A 19853-nucleotide genomic window follows, 5' to 3' on the forward strand; every position below is an offset into this window, starting at 1 on the left:
AGAGTTACGAATAATTTAATGTAACAGCGGAATATAAATATATGATCGGAATTACAACAGAAATAATTATCTAATCATGGCATGATGAAGCATTGATATGTAAACTATGACAACAGGTTATGAAACTTTTCTTTATAAAATATTTGGTGAGAGTTATAAATAAAAACTACGATCGCGGCGTAAAGGAAATCATCTCTGAGCCCACCAGGAGGAATCCACACACAAGGTCGGCTCTAGCATGCACCCGTCACCTGCAACAAGAGGAATAAAACCCTGAGTACTCAATTGTACTCAGCAAGACTTACCCAACAGGAGGAAAGAAAAGACTCTAAGGATATGTAAGGCTATCTGGCTTAAGGGTTTATTGCATTTGCATGAAGCATTACTAAGCGTGCATCCTTATATTCGATTTTTATTAATAGCCGTATTAGTTCATTAACTAACCATTCTATATAAGCACATGTGCTATGTTCAAGCAGGTGGTAAGCAATCAGATTTTCTTTTTCCATATTTTATTTTCTAGTTTTTACTATGATGCTAAATCGTAGATAAGCCGTACCGGATTGCCTGGCGATTCGTGAATCAATGCCCCCAGCTGGGTACCCCGAAAACACATGTCCCGCTTATACCCGAGGCACAAGCAGGACCAACCCATCACCCTCTTGTCCTAGGGTCCTAGGTCCCCGTTCAAACTAGGACTCCAAGCCCTCGCCCCTGAGTCCCAGACTCAGTGCGGTGCAAGGACCTCCTCTACAAAAAAAACCCTGACAATCAATCCAGAAAGAGCCGGAACCTATGACAAGAGAGCAACAAGTCTTCCAAGCGCCAATACCCAAGTATGTGCTCGGGATAATAAGTCTATGACTTGCCTAGAGCCTTATGCAACGGCCAGTCCTTAACCGACACAGACAGAGAAAGCAGTGTAACCAAGCCATGCCCTGCGTCTACGGTGACACAACCTCTTACACCCACCAATACCCAACCATATCCCTGTCCGGACATAATTTTCTTTCCACCATTTATATTTTCCAAGTGATAATAATCCAATAATATATTTCCTATCTCTCGCAAGTGACACGCAATCACTCGACTTCTATCGAGTCTTGTAGCATAGCATTCTACACGATCATGTCATACTAGTAAGACTCATAGAATAAAGATATATATGCAAGTGGGTTTCATTCAACTCCTTAAAACTTAATGCACAAATATAATTTAAACTGCATAAAAGTAGGGGTTATGCACCGGGGCTTGCCTGGGTAAGATATATATTAAAAAGTTAGTATCTGCATCTTCAGATCATCCACTATCATCTGAATAGAAAGCCCATTGCATCATCTCCTGGAGAGAATATCATTACACCATCTCTGGATTGCCAATCATCCTTCAATTGATCCGTAGTTCCATCATCGTACCTATATGATATGTATTGATGCAAATGCATAGATGTAATTAATCCAGGACAGTCGAAACGCTTAGAAATCCGATCACGCCTCACAAGCTAACGAGATAGCTCTAACATTGGTCTACGTATCCATGTTGTCGAATAAGACGTTATTTCCCAATAATTATTTTAGTGATATAAACCAAGGTTGTTTCTTTATTTTATTATATCGATTTAACCATTATTCAAAATATAGCATCATTATCTACATAGCAAACTAATTATTATTGAACTACAAAAATTACAATGAGCACCTAATATTGCTAGGAGCCTACTGTACAAATTTTTAGATTCAACAATATTATCAAATAATTATAAAAATTCCTACAAGTTTATATTTTCACAATATTAAGTACCTTAAATTAATTATATAGCTTCCAAGAATATTATTGAACAATATGAACAAAATATACTAACAGATAGATAATGATTTTAGGAGACTAACAAAATTGATTTCACTATTTTTGGACATCTACACAATTTTATTTTAACTCTACAATTTTCCTTGTAAGCTAATTTAGAAAACGCTCTACAAATCGAAAAGGGCTGGCGGCTTGGCTCAGCCCGCAAACACGCGTGGCCCGCCGCCCAGACGCGGCCTAGCAGCGTGGAACGGCCAAGAGGGACGCGCGGCCTAGGCGGATGCAACACAGGTCGGCCCAGCGGGCAGGCAGCGGCCTAGGTGCGCGGACAGGGCGCGCGGCGCTCATGGGCCATCGCGGTGCGAACAAGAGCGGCCCAGGTGCGGCGGCGAGCAGGCCGGGCGACGCGTGGACGAGCGCGGTCCACGCATCCAGAACCTGACGGCGACGATACTTTTTGCGATTAGGCCCCTCAATTTCTTAGAAATTAACTACGCTCTTATTCGTAAACCTATGAGTCTAGCGTTTTTGCGAAATGAACCCGGTAAAGGATCCTATTTGCACTTCCTCACCTTCTCAAAACAGAGCATGGAGCAAAGGAAAACCATCTGCCGCCCAGGGAATGGTTCGTCGGCTGCGGTGCAGTTGCGGGCGGCGTGCGGGAGCCTCGGCAGATTCAGCCGCACCCATGGACGGCCACAGCACAACGGGGTGGGACCGGTGGAGCACACGCCACAAGCGTCGCGGCAGAGAGGACTACGACGCAGACGACGACGGACGGGCGGCGAGGCACGGTGCCGGCAGGGCGCTCCTCGGCACCAATCGGTAAGGCATGCCCACGCGCACGGTGGCTGTCGCACGGGGAGGGCAGTACCGAGAGGCGACGGTCCAGCGCAGACCGATCGGGCACGTGATGGATGGGCAGGAGGCGAGACCGGCGATGGCGGCAGCGGACCGACCTCGGTAGGGCGCTGTGGGAGGCGGACGACGGAGACGTGTCACGGGACGCGGCGGGGCTCGCCAGGAGCAGCACCATGGCCATGTTTCGTCACGGGTCGAGGGCGCCCGGTGGATGGGCGACGGCGGGCGGGGATGGCAATGCGGTGGTGCGGCACGCACACGTGCGGTGCTTGGTGCACGACGGAGGCAAGGCGGAGTTGCGCGCGGCAGAGAGAAGCGGCGCTGCGGCACATGGGCAAGGCATCAGTGGACATGGCCATGGCGGTTGCAATGCAGTAAGGGGCAGCACGGGGAAGGGAGTAGCAGGGCGCAACAGCGGTAGTGGCCACAGCGGGTACCGCAGGGCAGCAGCATGGCGACGCGGAGGTGCGGCCGACGCACACCCAAACGATGGCGAGGCGAGGAAAGCGAGGCCGAGGTGATGGAGGCTCGAGCGTGGTGGAGTACGGGGCTTGGTGGCGATACTGCGAATGCTTGTTGCGGCAGAGGAAAAAGAGGAGTGAGAGTCCTGTCTGGCTTGACTCGGCACAGAGGTAGACAACAGCGACAGGCAAGGACGGTCAGAGACAGAGGCAAGCAAACAACGTGAGGGTTCGGCCAACTCCATCAACGCAGGGACAGCGCGGCGTGCTTCGGCAGCGTTGTAGAGCGACGGGACAACGGAGGCAGTGGAAGAGTAGTACACGGCAGCAGCAGGTCGGTCATCTTCCTTAAGGGCAAAAGACAGCGGCTGCATAGCAGCAGCAAGGACGCTCACACAAGGCGTCGGTCGTAGGACAACAGTGGCATGAACGAGATGGCACATAGTTGCAATGCTAGTCGAGTACGCTGCACGTTAAGAAAATAAATGAAACTGTTGCCCTCTCTCTCTCTTTAGTTCGTGCTTATCAAAATAAACATATGAGTATATATATATCATTCTATTTATTAATGAATTTATTTTATTTATAAAAGTCGCTTTTCTTGCTTAATCTAATAGAACCAACCATTCGCCAGAATCGTCATTCGACATTCCTGAATATCTTTACGCACTAAGTAATTTGACTTAGGCGTTAATTCGAGTCAACAAAACTGGGTCACCGGATTCACGTATCACATCAAGTATATTTTAAATTAAAAATTCTGAGAAACTCGTTTCGAAAATTTGGCTTAGGCTTAAATCGCGGTGCTAAGAAAGCTCGTAACACCCGAGGTGTTACATCCGCCCTCGCCGAAGCCGCCGCCATGGCTGCGCTCTTCCTCTACTCTACCCTCTCTCCCTCTCTGCTCCACCCCACTGGATCGACATCGGCACACAGCTGCTCCGCTCTCTCTCTCTCTCTCTCTGCCTTGCTCCCTCCTCTCTCCCTCTCTCTCTCACTTTCTCTTTACCTCTCCCGCGACCGAGCCAACAGGGGGATGAGGACGGACCGAGGTTGTTCGCCCTAGGCCACATCGCCTTGGCCAATGGATGGGCGACACCTCACCTTACAAGTTTCGCCTGTCATTGGTATAGAGACCCACCCCCTCTCTCTTTCTCTCTCTGTAGACTCGGTCTTCATAGACCAAAGGGAGAAAGAGGATAGGTCTATAGATCGGTGCACATGCATAGTGCCCGTCAGCTCTAACGTCTGACTGGCCACACGCGTCAGACTCTAAGCCGCAAGGAAAATGCTATGTGCACACAGGGAAAAAAGTCTAATTCCAAATTATGGTAAAATCACAATTAGGCATAACAACACAGGGACAAAATCGCATGGGCATTCATGTCCTTTTGTACAAAGTTTAACACCGTTAGGGGTGGATGATGGAGCAAGGGCAAACTAGTGCTTCGTTTTGAAATCATAGAGGTAAATTCACAAAATCAAAAAAATAGGGGCAAAATCACAATTTCGATATAAAACAAGGGTAGAAACGCAAGAGTCCCAAAAATAAATTACAGAATCCGTGAGTAATCCTCAAGATAAATTTATTAAGCCTAATCAATCCGTCATTAGCACATATGTTGATGTAGCAACACGGCGTCAAATCATGGCCTAATTAGGCTTAAAGGATTCGTCTCACAAATTAGTCACAAACTGTGTAATTAGTTATTTTTAGTCTATATTTAATACTCCATGCATGTGTCAAACATTCATGGGATAAGAAGTAAACTTTAGGGAATATATATATATATATATATATATATATATATATATATATATATATATATATATAGGGTAAGGCTATTTTATAGCTGGCCATAGAATAACTTATTCTATAGCCACCTTGATTTACGATAATATTTGTACCAATTTATGATAACATGAATATGCATTTACGATACTCGTGTTACTACAACTCATGGTGATATTTACGATAATGTTATAGTAAATCACTTAGTAAGAAGTTACTGTAATCTTGTAAATTAGCATGGTAATTATCGTAACTCAAAGTGGCCACAGAATAAATTATTCTATGGCCAGCTACAGAACAGTAGTTCTATATATATATATATATATATATATATATATATATCAGGGGCGAATCTAGCATAAATCGTCGCTGGGGTCGGACGATACTTAGAGCCATAACTATAGTTGACAATAATCTAACACCATACATAAAAAGAATAATATATTGTAAATAGTAAGCATTCATACAGGGATAAATGTGACAATAACATAATCCGACAAAAAAACTATTTACAAAAGTGGTTACCTCTTATAGTTTCACCCTACGAGTACGATCATCATATTCTAAAAACGAACTATGATATCATCATTTGGAATTGCATCAAGAAATTCTTGCTCAACGAAGCAAATGACACAATCATTCATAAATCCATCGTCGATTCGGTTTCGCAGGTCCGTCTTCACAATTTTCACTACTGAGAAACACCTTTCCACCGACGTCGTCGCAATAGGAAGAACTAGCATAAGTTTAAGGAACCAATATACCAAAGGAAAAGAAAGATTTTTGTTTGTATCCACCATCAGTTTACCAAGCTCAGAAATAGTGGCCACTTGGGCAAATCTAGCATCCACATTGTCGATGTAAATATTAAGCTCAATAATAAGATCATCTAGGTCCCTTGGATCAAAATCATCAGGATATGCATTAGCCAATTCCATCAAGCTCTCAAATTTGAATGCATAAAAGAATTCTTTGGACTAAAAGCAGCAATGTTGGTAAGCAATTCAGAATTTACCTCGTTGAAACGGTCATTAAATTCTGCAAGCTGTAAATCAATAACTGGGTTCAAGCAATCATATTTGTAGTATTGATAGTAGGTGCGGTTGGTCTTCTTCCTTGGTTTGTGTCTATCAATGTACTCTTGTTCCATGTATAACTTTGGGATGCCATGTTCTTCACAAAAAGATAGCACATAACTTAGTATGGAATCCCAACCATCTCTCTAATTTGCTGAAATTTCTGTTTTGTTAACTGCACCTCTGACATAGCCTCTAAGATGTCTTTAGGTTACCTCGGTAGAATACTTGTAGGGGAATAGGGGATATTCCGTACTTGAGTAGGATTGAATAAACGGATACTCAGAGGGCGGCGGCGGCCGTCCGCCCGTCCGTCGTCGTCAACACCGAGCGATGGCTGCAATCACGGAACGACGACGAGAGTGTCGACACGGACGTTTCGAAGGCGGAAGGTCTGACGACGGGAGAAGAATCGTGCAATGTTTCTACTTTCTACGGGCTGCAGCGAGCTACCGAACGTGAGTACGTGGCTTTCGGCCTTCTCTCTTGGGTTGTGTTGGGCTGCTATAGCGTTATTGTTGCTGGGCCGCCGGGGTCATCGTATTTTTTTTACCGGGGTCATAGCTGATGAAAAAAATACACGTATAATGGATTCATAGAAAACCATCGGGATCACGCGACCGGCGACTCCACGTAGATTCGCCCTCCCAAGAGGAGAGTAGTTACTTCCATAATCAATAAATCACGTTGCGTATGTGTACATACTCATTTATCAGTCTGAGGATGTTGGCATACTAGTATTAAATACTTTAGATCTTTACTATGTTAAAAATTTTCAAAAGAACACATATTTTTAATATATTATATAATACTATGATAGTAACGTATAAAATAAGTGTAACCATATATTTTAAGTATACATACATATTTGTCATATATAGTACCCTAGATGGTCTAGAATGATGATATATTCCATCTACATATACTTGGTCGGGTCATATATGTCTTAAATCTAGATATATACACATGGCCTGAAAGTAAGAAATAAATATAGGAAGACTATACTCTGTAGCTGGCTATAGAATAGTTTAGTCTGTAGCCAGGCCAACCGAGCGCACCAGATGCCCATCCGATCCAGCCGGCCAGCCCCAAAGCGTTACTGCTTTCCTTTACAGCTGCATGCATGCGGGATCAACGCTGCAGGTAATTGCAGTAATTAATGACGCTGGATATTTGGAATAATTATTTTCACGCCTTCACACGGTGCCATTGCCATGCATGCAAAGCGTGTACAGATGTGTTACGAGAATACACAAAGCTGGTGTACTAGTACAGCTGGTGCCATGCATGCAAGTATTACGAGAATACTAAAGGCAAATACAAACCTATCGTATTCAGTAAATGATTTACTATGTTCAAAAAAAAGTAAATGATTTACTAGAAAATATATACTATTGATTGTGATATACTAGAATCTATGCCTTGCTATCCTTGTGAATTTAACAACTATGATTTACGAGAATTTAGTGTAATTTACGAGAATGAAACTTGAATGTGAATGAACCTTGAATGTGAATTACAAGAACCGAAATAATTATGAGAATTCGAGTTGGCTTCATATGACAATTACATGATGAGTTACTTTGTTTAGGTTCTTGTTGTTCCATGTAACTAGTTGGCACGAGAATGAATGAAGTCTAGAACTATACTATATTGTAACTGAGACTGGCCCCGTTCGCTGGTCTGAAACTTGCTGAAACTGGCTGAAAAATACCGTTCCAGCTGAATTGTTGTGAGAGAAAAATACTATTCCGGCTGAAAAAAGAAGCCGAACAAGCCGAATATGGGGTAAGCCGAACAGGGCCAATGGTTTACCATGAAATAATTACGAGAATTCGAGTTTCTTGATACGAGAATTACATGAGAGTCAAATGGTTCATGATAAGTAGTTACTATAGTATTGAGACCATTTTACCATAAGACAGTTAGGATATTTCAAATGGTACATACTGTATAGCACCAGCTTGTACTAGGCGAATCATATATCTTAACATCACAAAATGGTACCAAACCGCTTTGACAATTACAGACTATATTGTTTCTTGTTTCATTAATATAGTCAGGTCCATATTAGCTGATAAGTCATGGCTGAAAGTACTGTTGGTTGATTTGTTGTGAGAGAAAAATATTGTTTGTTCGCTGAAAAAATACGGATTATAAAATAAGCGAACAAGAGGTCTTCTGAATTGATGAATCTTTGATGCAGTACCATCCACAACCTCTGAAGCTGGAAGCCAGGATCTATGCACCTGGATTTAGGGAAAAATGAAGATAAAACTTTTAGCAAGATCATGAGGCTAATAGCATCTTCCAGAAAAAAAAATTGTGGAAAAATCAGAATCTATAATTAGATGAACAACAATGCAGTTTGATAATTAGAGAAATCCATACAAATTATTTGAAAGTAGAGATAAATCAAGCGGAGGCATAGGGAAAAAATACAGTTTAATACTCACGGATTCGGATCAACAAATAAATAGGAGAAGGATTCCGATCAACAAATAAAAAGGAGATGTCACACTATCACGGAGCTGTCATCCACTTACGAGGGGCATCGACAAAGACGATTCGCCTCAAGTCGAGCCGATGAGCCATCCAACGACTAGGCTGATGCATCACATCGTGGCCAGGTCACGGTTCCGAGTCGACGAAGAGGACGCGCACAGGCCAACGGGGAAGGTGCCGCGCCGGAGATGACGAGAGAAGACAGGGAGGGACCGTCCGAACCCGGCGTCGCCTTCACGGGGAGCGAGGTTGCCGCCGGTCGCAGCGCGGGGGAGCAGGGCCGCCGCCGGTGGCCGGAATCCCATGAGGATGATGCGCACCGCCGGTCGGGGAAGGATCAGATCGACGCCGTCGCAGTGTCCCGTGTGGTGAAACGTCTCCAGCAGGAACAGAGTCCTGTTCGTTTAAGTTAGTTTGCCTTATAAGCCATGGATAAAAATTTCGTTGACTGATTTAATGTGAGAGAAAAATAATATCTGTTGACTGATAAATTATAATTTATAAGTCAAATACGACCTAGCCAACGGTCTGAAAAACGTGTTTTCGGGTGTTCTCGTGGCCGGTGAAAGGAAAGAAAAATCTCGGGATTAAATGAATGCATGATGGTTGCATTAGGATGTGGATCAGCTGAGTCAAAGCCAATCTCGCTCGGGTGTTGCGGTGGGTCTCGAGTTCGCAAGTTTTGGTGCCGCTACAGAATATGGTATTCTGTAGCTAGCTATGGACTAATAAGTTTCTCTCTCTATATATATAAAAGAAAATTCCAGACCGGAAAGCCCGGTTATCGCAAGCTGGCAGGTAGGTTGAGTTTGAGTACGCCCACGGCCTATCCCCCACACCCCGCAGCTAGGAGCGTAGAATATGTCGATTGCATATGCGATGATACCACGGTAACATGGAATATGCTTTGTGGAACACGCAAGGGCCCTTGTTTAGCATGGGAATCACACGAGACCCAGCTGGAACAAGCGGGTTATGGTCTAAACAGAATTTTCTCCGCTCCCGGGAGAAAAAGTCATGTGCCCTTTGGATCCATCGCATTCTTTTTACTTTTTTCCCCCCGTTTTTCAGACAGAAACGTATCCAGTTGCTAAACGGGCCAGATCCAGCACGCCTCTAGGCGCGTTCGGAAAGAGGCGAGTCAACTGGATGGGCCGACTCTGGTCCTGTGGGCTCGAAACGGCTAGGGTTCTTGCAGTTCAGCCTGGCGTTCGGTTTTAACCGACGGGGTCGGTTTGGTTTTTCGGTTTTCCAAAATTTCGGTTTTCAGAAAATGACCCCCGATCAGTTTACTAAAATTCCAAAAACCGACCAATTTTGGTTCGGTTTTTTAGTTCGGTTTTTCGGTTAAAACCGAATAAACCGATACAAGAAAACAACAGGATTTAGAACTGACAACAGTTCATTCTTGACAGGATTTAGAACAACAGACATTATTTGAAGACTCAAGACTGTTACAAACTTAACAATTCAATGCTCAAATCAAATATTACAAATTTACAGTTCATTCTTAATAATAAACCACAGTACTCCATCAGTTTTGATAAACAACAGGAAAAAAAATAGGTCCCAGACTTCCAGCCAGCAGGCATCAACAACAGCAAGAGAAGTAGAGAACAATGCTCCATGGCGCCACCAGGATATGTCCAGCCTCTGCAGCAAGCAGCGCGAATGTGCCATGGGAGCATTCTGCACCGGATTGTTAGCGAAGCACCAAGGAAGAAGAAAGTTGTAACACCAAGTAGCCACTGAAATATGAAATCAATGCATTAAGGCTCAAGTTTATTCTGAACTGGTCCTTGTATATAAAAATAAACGTCTTAAAAATAATAATAGCAGCAAAATCAATCACTGTCATATACCAAACAAAAAACACCACCCAATGTGAATGAGGTCAGGACACTGCATGCTTACAAAGCTCAGCTCAAAGGAAAGGAGAAGTTCAATTTATAAATGTTTGGTTTGCAGCCTACATTGCCATGCTAAAAGTTAGGCTAGCCATATATATATTTCATTCTCATTTAATATTTTCATTACAAAGTTTGAACAAATTATTCTGACAAATACTCAGATAGCACTATAGCAGTGCAAGGCTTGCACCTAGTGGAAAAGCACTATTTTCATGAATAAATCAATATGTCAATCATACACATGTCAAAAGGTTTTCTATGATCCTCAAAAGGGTTTGTGTGCATCACCTATAATCCAGGCGTCCAGCCAACCAACTTACCATTATCAAGATGCAGTAGCAGTAGTGCTATCCTTAGAAATGGCCAGGGCACCAATTTCTACAATAAGTGATTATGTTTTAGTTAGTACTCAGTGTAGTCATGTTACTGCAATAAGCTATCAAGATAAACAATAGAAATGATAACAACTTAGACTTAGCATTAAAAATTACCTTCCTCAAGCTTGGCCAATGCTTCTGTGTCCTCTTCAACACTGATGTAGTTGTTTCCACGAAGCCAATCATTTGTACAAACGAGTCGCTCAACCATTGTTGGTGTGAGTGATGTCCTAAAATCATCAAGTGTTCTTCCACCTGAACTGAAGGCTGACTCAGAGGCTACTGTTGAGATAGGAATTGCCAAAAGATCACGAGCCATATGAGACATTATGGAAAATCTAGTAGCATTGTTCTTCCACCATTTCATAATGTCAAAACTTTTACTAAGCTCCTCATTATCTTCTGAAAGGTACTTGTCTAGTTCAGACTTCACAGTGGTATTGGCACTCCTTCTATTGCTCATCTGTTGTGCAATTATGGAGCTCATCAATCCAGAACAAAATTCTAGTGTTTCTTGAGTTTCAGCAGGCACCTTGTCACTTGGAGATGGAGCATACAGTTCTCTGTACTCCTCAAACAAAGCACGAAAATAAGTGTTGATTGTTGCCCACAGTTTTTGACCTATTTCATCACCAAACATTACCATAGTTGCCATCTTGACATAGTTAGAAAGTTTGAACCGAGGATCAATACCAACACAGAAAAATAACAATGTTAAGCAATTGATCCCCCTTGTCTTTCTCTCCTCTCTTCTCTCTATACCCTGGCCTTTCTCCATACTTCTCTCTCCAATATTTGTAATACTTCACTAACATTTTCTGGCCCATTTCCTTACATAATGTATCTTCACTGTGACACCATTGTCTCAGCAGAACCAAAACATCAGCAATCTCATGAAAGTATGTGTGAGATGTTGGGCGACTTGTGGCAGAGACATGGAGGGTCAGCTCATAGAAGTATTTAAGAAATTGAGCCATTTTCCTTGCCTTTTTCCAATCTGATTTGATTAGAACTCCTAGTGCTTTCTCACTCTCTAACTCTAGACTATAGTATGGGTCTTTTCATACTCTTGTGCAGTTTGTAGCATCAGGTAAGTTGAGTTCCACCTAGTGCAGACGTCTAGGTTGAAAAATGCTTTGGTATGAACCTTTGCTAACTTGGCACATTTCTTAAACTTTACCAACCTAGATGGTCCACTACTAACATACTTAACAGCAGCCGAACACGAGCAATTGATCTATCAAATTCTTTCAGCCCATCACCTACTATCAGGTTGATAATATGTGCAAAACACCTCATATGAAGGTACTCTCCTTCAGCAACGTAGCCTTTTGATTCATTCAGGACCCTCTACATGTACTTAATCGCAGTGTTGTTTGCACTAGCATTGTCTACTGATATTGTAAAAACATTCTCAATTCCCCAGTCAGCCAAGCAATTCTCTACAGATTTTCTAATGTCCTCCCCCCTATGGCCCTTAATCAAGAAAAAACCAATAATTTTTTGTGCAAATTCCACTCATTGTCAATAAAATGTGCTGTAACACACATGTAATTATGACTATTCTTAGCCATCCATGTATCTATTGTCAGGCTAACTCTTTCATAGTTGTCTTTCAAAAATTTCCTAAGTTTCTCTCTCTCATCATCAAACACTTTCACACAGGCTCTAGTGATTGTTCTTCTAGATGGCAAAACAAAACATGGGCATGCTTTTGACATAAACTTTCTACGGGGGATATACCCCTGGGTACCACAAGATGGTACATGGGCCGCACCATCCGAGGTGGCCCGGCCTGTAAGATCGAGGCGTGCACAGCAAGATTACAAGTTGTACTAGATATTGTAATAGTACCAAATAGAATACTTTACTTGTAACCCTCCTCCTCCAGACTATATAAGGAGATGCAGGGGTCCCCCTCAGGGAGGACGATCCATCTAGATCTTAATCAATACAGAATAATGAGACACAGGACGTAGGTATTACGTCAACACGGCGGCCGAACCTGTATAAATCTTGTGTCTTGTGCCTCTGTAACCATCTGGTTCCTGATTACGCGCACCGTCTACCGACAATCTACCATCATGGCATACCCCTAGATGGACTACCAACCATATTTCATCGACAGTGGCGTGCCAGGTAGAGGTTGTGCGTGCTGATCTATGGCGAATCAGATGGGAATTTTCTTCATCAAAGACGTCACGGTAATTCGACTCCCGCGGCGGCGTGCTTCAGAGACGAGCCGTGATTCCAACGCTCCCACGCATCCGTGTGTCGTAGCAAGCCACCACCGACGATTCACAGAGTTTAGTGACAGCCTCATGGATCGACAGCATGTGACGTGCAGAGCAGAAGCGGCGGGGCATCATCGTAACAAGGGCATTTGGCACCTTACTGTGAGGCCTAGATCCGATCTATAGGATCATACAACCTGGAATAAAGCAAGTCGTGACCAGCAAAAAGAAAGCAATCAACGTATCATGTATATGCATGTATACATCACGGATGCATGTGCATACAAGAAAAATTCCTTTGATGATCGCCTATGTCTCCAAGATCAGATGACCACTCTGGTTAAATAAGCTAAGTCAAGTCAAGATTTACTATTTAGCAAAATACATATTTTTATATATTATAGTTCCGGCTACATCTACGTGTCTCCCTGTCTACTATGGGTAGGAATCAGATACGGTACCCTTGCCATATGGGCGGTTTTCCTTATCGACGATGGAAGAATCATCACGCACATCAAGCGACACCGCAACACGATTCTGTCCCGACGGTGGACTATGCGGCAGACAAGAACTAGAAGACGAGTTCACCTGGAGGCTAGCAACGAGGCCGCGGAGTCATGCAAGCCAATGACAAACAAGCAAGCTAGATCATCATGCAAGCCGCAGATACTTCTGTGTATACATTCATCTACGCTCGACGTTCTCACGAACAGTTTCGACAAGCTAGATCATCATCCAGTCGCTGAGATCCAATCAAGACGTACGGCCTACAGCCGCATACATGCAACCTTGTCATCGGCGTCTTCTCTGACTTCACCGACCTGTCGAGGACTCAGCGACGCAACTACGTGGCGTTTGCACTCCGAGCCGCATCCGCACGGGAGTTCTACTCCAATTCGAATCAAACACAATAGAGATCTCCATGGAAGCAAATCTGCATGCATGCAAGCAAATAAGGAAGAAGTATGTGTACATGTGCGTGTAGGCCAACTACAAATCGCTGCAGCACTTGCATGTGCACACGCACATATGGCATCAAGCACGCTTTGACCACGTCCCAAATGGCTACACCGAGCTCCGACCACGTCGACCATAGACCATGCCAACCACGTCCTGAGTGGCTCCACCTAACTCTGACCACGTTGACCACCAAACCACATCACAATGATGATCGTCGTGAAGAACGGCGCTACGACAACCGCGACCACCGTCACAACAGGCCGAAAAGCACGAGGACCGGACAACTTTATCGCCATCGACCAAATTTCTATCCAAAGATAAGTACACTTCTAATATTTATATTTAATATAATTTTTCATTACGATGTTTCTCCACAAACGTCCTCGTCTTGATTATTCTTCAAATAATGTTTGTCCATGTATACCATCTTAGAGATAACATACAACCATACTTAACGCAAATCCCCGACTAGTCACGTTGACGCTCGATGTCTCCAGTAATGGCCCTGTCTACCGACTCTCTCTACACGTGTATGAGCGTCCGCCCTCTGCGTTACAGGTCATCGACAGCGGCTCCTTAGCGACGCCTTTCTACACGCACATGGGCTCCGTGCTCCACGCTACAGTAAAGCTAGCTAGGGCTGGAGGCTCAGCTACATACTAACTGGTTGGACGGTTTATATTAAATATAAACACAAACTTCACATTAACACTGATGTTTACAAAGCACCAACTGCTTTATCACATCATGCTCATTTGCAAATGACTGTTGAGCATCATACGCTATTTCTTCACCGCTGATGTTTTCTCCATAATTTATTATTTTATACATCATGTACTACCATTCTATAGGAATTTCGAGCTATGCTCGGGGACTTCATCGCTCGCTTCTCGACCTATGCACGGGGACTGCCTCGATCACTCTCTGACCATAGCTCGGGGACTTCATCGCTCGCTCCTCGACCTATGCTCGGGGACTGCCTCGACCACTCTCCAACCACGGCTCGGGGACTTTACGTCTCGACTACATACGACTGGCGACTCGCATACAGTTGAGATATTTTTTTCTCACTTAGACCTTGCTACAAGGCTCATACCTCACCTTCCAGCAAGCTCGGGGACTACATCGATACGATGCACCTGTCGGTGCATCTCGTATCGCCTGTACGACGATTGGATTCTTAACTTAACTGGGAATTCTTTTTAGACCCTGGCACCACGTGCCTACATCACCTACTACTAGGCTCAGAGACTAAGTGGGCACACTTCACCTTGCGGTGAATGTGTTTGTTTTTCGACCCCTACGCCTCTGATGATCAAAGACGCTACGCTTCAAGACACCCTTATGTTTCTTCCTAGAAACCCAAGTGGGCACACTTCCCAGGACAGAAATCTTTTTTCGGGCACACTTCCCAGGACGGAAATCTTTTTTCTTTCTTCTTAAGAACACCATACATTCTTCGGACAACCTACTTCTCCGGCGACAACGGTGGTCGGAGATGTCAAGAACTCAAGCCTCACTGTTCGGAGAAGGTTAAAATGGTGTGTCGCATCAGAATACATGGCGCTCGGGGACTAGGTGTGGGGGATATACCCTGGGGTACCACAAGATGGTACATGGGCCGCACCATCCGAGGTGGCCCGGCCCATAAGATCGAGGCGTGCACAGCAAGATTACAAGTTGTACTAGATATTGTAATAGTACCAAATATGATATTTTACTTGTAACCCTTCTCCTCCAGACTATATAAGGAGAGGCAGGGGTCCCCCTCAGGGAGGATGATCCATCTAGATCTCAATCAATACAGAATAATGAGACACATGACGTAGGTATTACGCCAACACGGCGGCCGAACCTGTATAAATCTTATGTCTTGTGCCTCTGTAACCATCTGGTTCCTGATTACACGCACCGTCTACCGACAATCTATCATCATGGGCATACCCCTAGATGGACCGCCGACCATATTTCGTCGACACTTTCTAAGGCCAGAACGTTCAGATAACACAAAAGGTTGCTCATCTTCTATTATCATCTCAGCAAAACTCCTCCTTAACTCCTCAGGATCAAATTTCAAAGTAGATAGAGTACCAACACTACTATTGCAAGGGCTAGGTTGTAGTTGTAAAGTACCTTGATTATCTACTACAGGTTTGTGAGGATTCTTCTTGCAGATTTTCAAATGAGCCTTCATGGAGGACGTACCATTTAACTTTGTGTCACAGCGGAGTTGCTTGCCATAGTACTTGCACTTGGCTCTCTCCTCCCCATTATCAAGTTTGATCTTGCTGAAGTGTTCCCAAACATCTGATCTTGGAGCCATGGGCTTCCTTTTCTTCCTTTCCTCATCTCCCACTTCCTCTCCATCCTTGGACTACTGCTGCTCATCCTGCTTGTCATTCTCCCCATTTACAACTTCATTCTCATTCACTTGAACATTCAGATGCGCCACTGTTTCTTCAGTGTCCCCCATCTACAAGACATCAAAACAAAAACCAGCCATCTAGGTACTTAGTCAGGGTACAAACTAACTAACTAATCAACTCGCATTGTCACAAAGCAACCAACAGGCATCTGGATCTATTAGGCATTAAGCAAGACCAAGAAGAACTAAAGACTTACATTGGAGGACTGCTCTGTTCTTGCGGCCGTGGTTGAGGAGCTTGACGACGGTCGACGGTGGCGCCGCCGCCGCCGGCCGCCTGGCGCCCTGGCATGTTGGGGGCGCCGCCAACCGCCTGCCGCGCCTTCGAAGGGTTAGGGTTAGGAGCGAGAGTGCGAGGCTCTACGTGCGACTCGATTCGATGCGGGGAACTGGGGAAGTGAAGTGGTGCGGGTGCGGCCGTGCGGGGTGCTATGGACCCGTGGTGGACTAGCGGAGACACGGTCACGCGGAGTAGCGGTGGTGGGCTGGTGGGCAATGGGCCGGTGCCTGGTGGGCTGCGCTCAGTCGCTTAGAGCTCAGCGAGACAGCAACTCAGCGCTCAACAGCGGTTTCTCGGTACTTCGGTTCGGTATGGAATAGAAACCGAAGCCGAAGCCGAACACCGAACTTCACAGAACTGAAAACTGAAACCGAACCGAAAAACCGAACTACCGACTATTCGGTTCGGTTTCGGTTAGGTTCGGTGTTCGATTTCCAGTGAAAAATCGCCCAGGGTGACTTGCAGTAGCGTTGGGCCGTTAGCCACATGACCCTGCGGCCCTTGCGTGGCCTACCCGCCGCTCGTCCCTGGGACAGGTTATTGGGCCTGGGCTCACCACACGCCAGTTTACTTGCTGCGTCAACAGGCCGCTGGGCCCTTTGGCAAGCGCCGCGGTGTCGACTTCACGAAGCTCCGGAACATGAGATGCCGCCAAATTGTTGGATCGGGTCGATCGAATAAAATAAAGAGGAACATCAGCTGCCGTTACCAGGTTCTCGTGTGAATGAGCAACCAAAACGTCTGTCTGTTCACACCTCAGCAAACAATGGAGGCGCAAGGTGAATGAAGAACAAATCAAATGAGCTTTTACTTTACAATCTATTTAATTTTGTTTATCTTTTTTCTTTTTTGCAACGAGTCAATTTCATATTCGGCGCCCGCGGCGAAAAATAATGCAATCCGCCTTGCCGACGTCAATTCTTTAACTTACCCCCCAACCCCAAACAGAAGGAGAATACCACAGCCGCATCCTGGTTGGCTCCCACATTGTCGTGACGACTGACGATCCATCCACCACACTTGCGCTTCGCTTCTAGTCAACATGCGCGGCGCAGACCTTCCTGATCTCCCCGTTGTCGCCCGTGAGCACCTCGATCCGGCCCATGTTGGTCATGGCGGCCGCGTAGTCGTCGAAGAACTCGTCGGGCGACGCCGACGCGGCGGCCATCCGCTCCACGTACGCCCTGGTCCACGGGTCGTCGAGGAGGGCCTGGTCCGAGCTGAAGAGGCCCCTGTTGCTGCGCACGTCGCGGTAGTAGCTCAGGTCGAAGGTGTAGGGGCTGCCCGGGTCCATCTCCACCATGGTGTCGTCGTTGGCGACGCCCGGCTCGCACACCTCCCGCAGCTGCGCCGCGTACGCCTTGTTCAGCGACGGGTCCTGCCCCACGTGCCCGCTGTAGTTGTACAGCCGGTCCGACGCGAACGTGGAGCACTGCGCCCTCCCGATCGTGTGGCTTCCTGATAGGACGACGAGGTCCTTCCACCCCAAGCCCTTGAAACTGAAGTAGGTCTTGAGGTCGACGATTGTGGAGGATGGGGGCGGGAGGTCGTTGTTGGCGTCGTACTCCGCGGACACCTTGCCGTCGCGGCGGCCGGCCTCTACAGCATACCGCGGCCCGTTGCTCTGGAACAAGGAGAACGAAGCCGCTTCAATGTGCCGCCAACGGGCGATCGAACTGATCTCACTCACGAATGCATTTCACCGACGACGCCGACAAATTAAGGGAGGCTGCTTATTTACCAGGTACACGGCGTCCCGGGCCGCCATGACGATGATGTCCGCGCACGACACGGTCAGCGGGCACGCGTCCTCCACCTTGGCCTTGATCTGCTCGATCTCCTCGTAGCCGCGGAGGCCGTAGCTCGGGATGGCGTCCCTCTCCCCGGTCTCGTTCCGCGAGATGAGCATGATCGACGCGTCGCAGCCCTGCACGCGGCGCAAAAACCATCCAGGAAATCCGCATCAACCACCCGGGATACGGCCGGCGACGCACCGAGCGAGATCGATCACCGGTGCAGGGGGCAGGCAGGCAGGCGACGAGGAACACGGAGGGACGCTAGAGAGGAGCGGCTAGCAACGCACCCGGACGAGGCAGTCGTGGAACATGAACCGCAGCAGCGCCGGCCCGATGGTCTTGTCCTTCTCGACGAGGCTCCGCGTCTCGGCGAGCACCAGGTCCTCGACCTGCGGGCACGACTCGTTGTAGAACCCCACCGCGAGGCCGGCGACGGGGAGGCCCGGCAGCACGCTCATCGCGGGGTCCGCGCGGCCCGGCCGGCAGCTCGAGACGGCCGCCACGACCACCAGCAGCAGCAGCAGCCTCAATGCCATCGGCAACTGAAGCCGCCGAACCACCGGCGGATCGAACTGTATAATCAGGTCGTCGCCGGCGACCCGGCGTCGTTGCTTAGCACTCACGAAAGCAGCTCAAGAAATCGTTGAAACAACCATGCCGAGAGTCTGGATGGAACTCGATGGAGAAGGCGGAGAATTGGACGCCCAACTGCATACAAGTGGAGTATAAAATCGCGAGAATCCGCCAGCTCCCGCAAATAAACCCCCCCGGCGCGAGTATAAAGAACTGATGAGAAAGTCTTCGCTGAAAGCGAGGCAGTGGTAGGTTGGTGGGCCCTCGCTTTCGGGGATCTCAGAATACGCCAGTTGGTTAAAAACTGAGGCAGACATCAAAGGCCGGCTAGCTAGCTATACTAGGAATACGAATACGAATACGAATACGAATATCGATCGAAGCAGAGCGATGGCGTCGGAGGCTACGCGGAAATTAAAGGAGAAGCGCGACAGCCATTTCACACGGGACCAGCAGGTGGACTGAGGGGCCCTGGCCGTCGTGGCTAGCTTTTTGCGATCGTCAACGGATTCTTTCAGCCGATTTGGGACTACCAGTACCAGAGCCTTGTCTACATACGTACATGGGGACCTGGATGGGCTATTGATCAGGAGGCTAGCTAGGAATTGTCTTTAATGGAGCCGGGTCGCTGGAACGTACCTGATTATAATAAGCACCATGGCTTGGAAGCTTGTTAAGAAAAAAAAAACCGGAGAGGAGGCAGCGCAAAATTGAGCTCGTCCCTGTTGGCTTCGCTGAGTGCTGACCAAGAAGAAATGGTTGGCGCACGAGCGCTCCCCAGCATCAGCAAAGCAGAG

General features: G+C 46.4%; 1 protein-coding gene across 1 annotated transcript; it reads right to left on the reverse strand.

Annotated features, from left to right (window-relative positions):
* Positions 1 to 17455: 17455 nt before the first annotated feature.
* Positions 17456 to 19248, reverse strand: LOC136453371 (peroxidase 27-like). The gene is made up of 3 exons (XM_066453941.1): positions 18771 to 19248; positions 18429 to 18614; positions 17456 to 18311 (listed from the first exon to the last, which is right to left on the reverse strand). The coding sequence occupies exons 1-3, from the start codon at positions 19017 to 19019 to the stop codon at positions 17721 to 17723; spliced, it is 1026 nt and encodes a 341-aa protein (XP_066310038.1). The 5' UTR covers positions 19020 to 19248; the 3' UTR covers positions 17456 to 17720.
* Positions 19249 to 19853: the final 605 nt, after the last annotated feature.

This window comes from Miscanthus floridulus, chromosome 5 (genome assembly GCF_019320115.1).
Source record: "Miscanthus floridulus cultivar M001 chromosome 5, ASM1932011v1, whole genome shotgun sequence".
NCBI lineage: Eukaryota > Viridiplantae > Streptophyta > Magnoliopsida > Poales > Poaceae > Miscanthus > Miscanthus floridulus.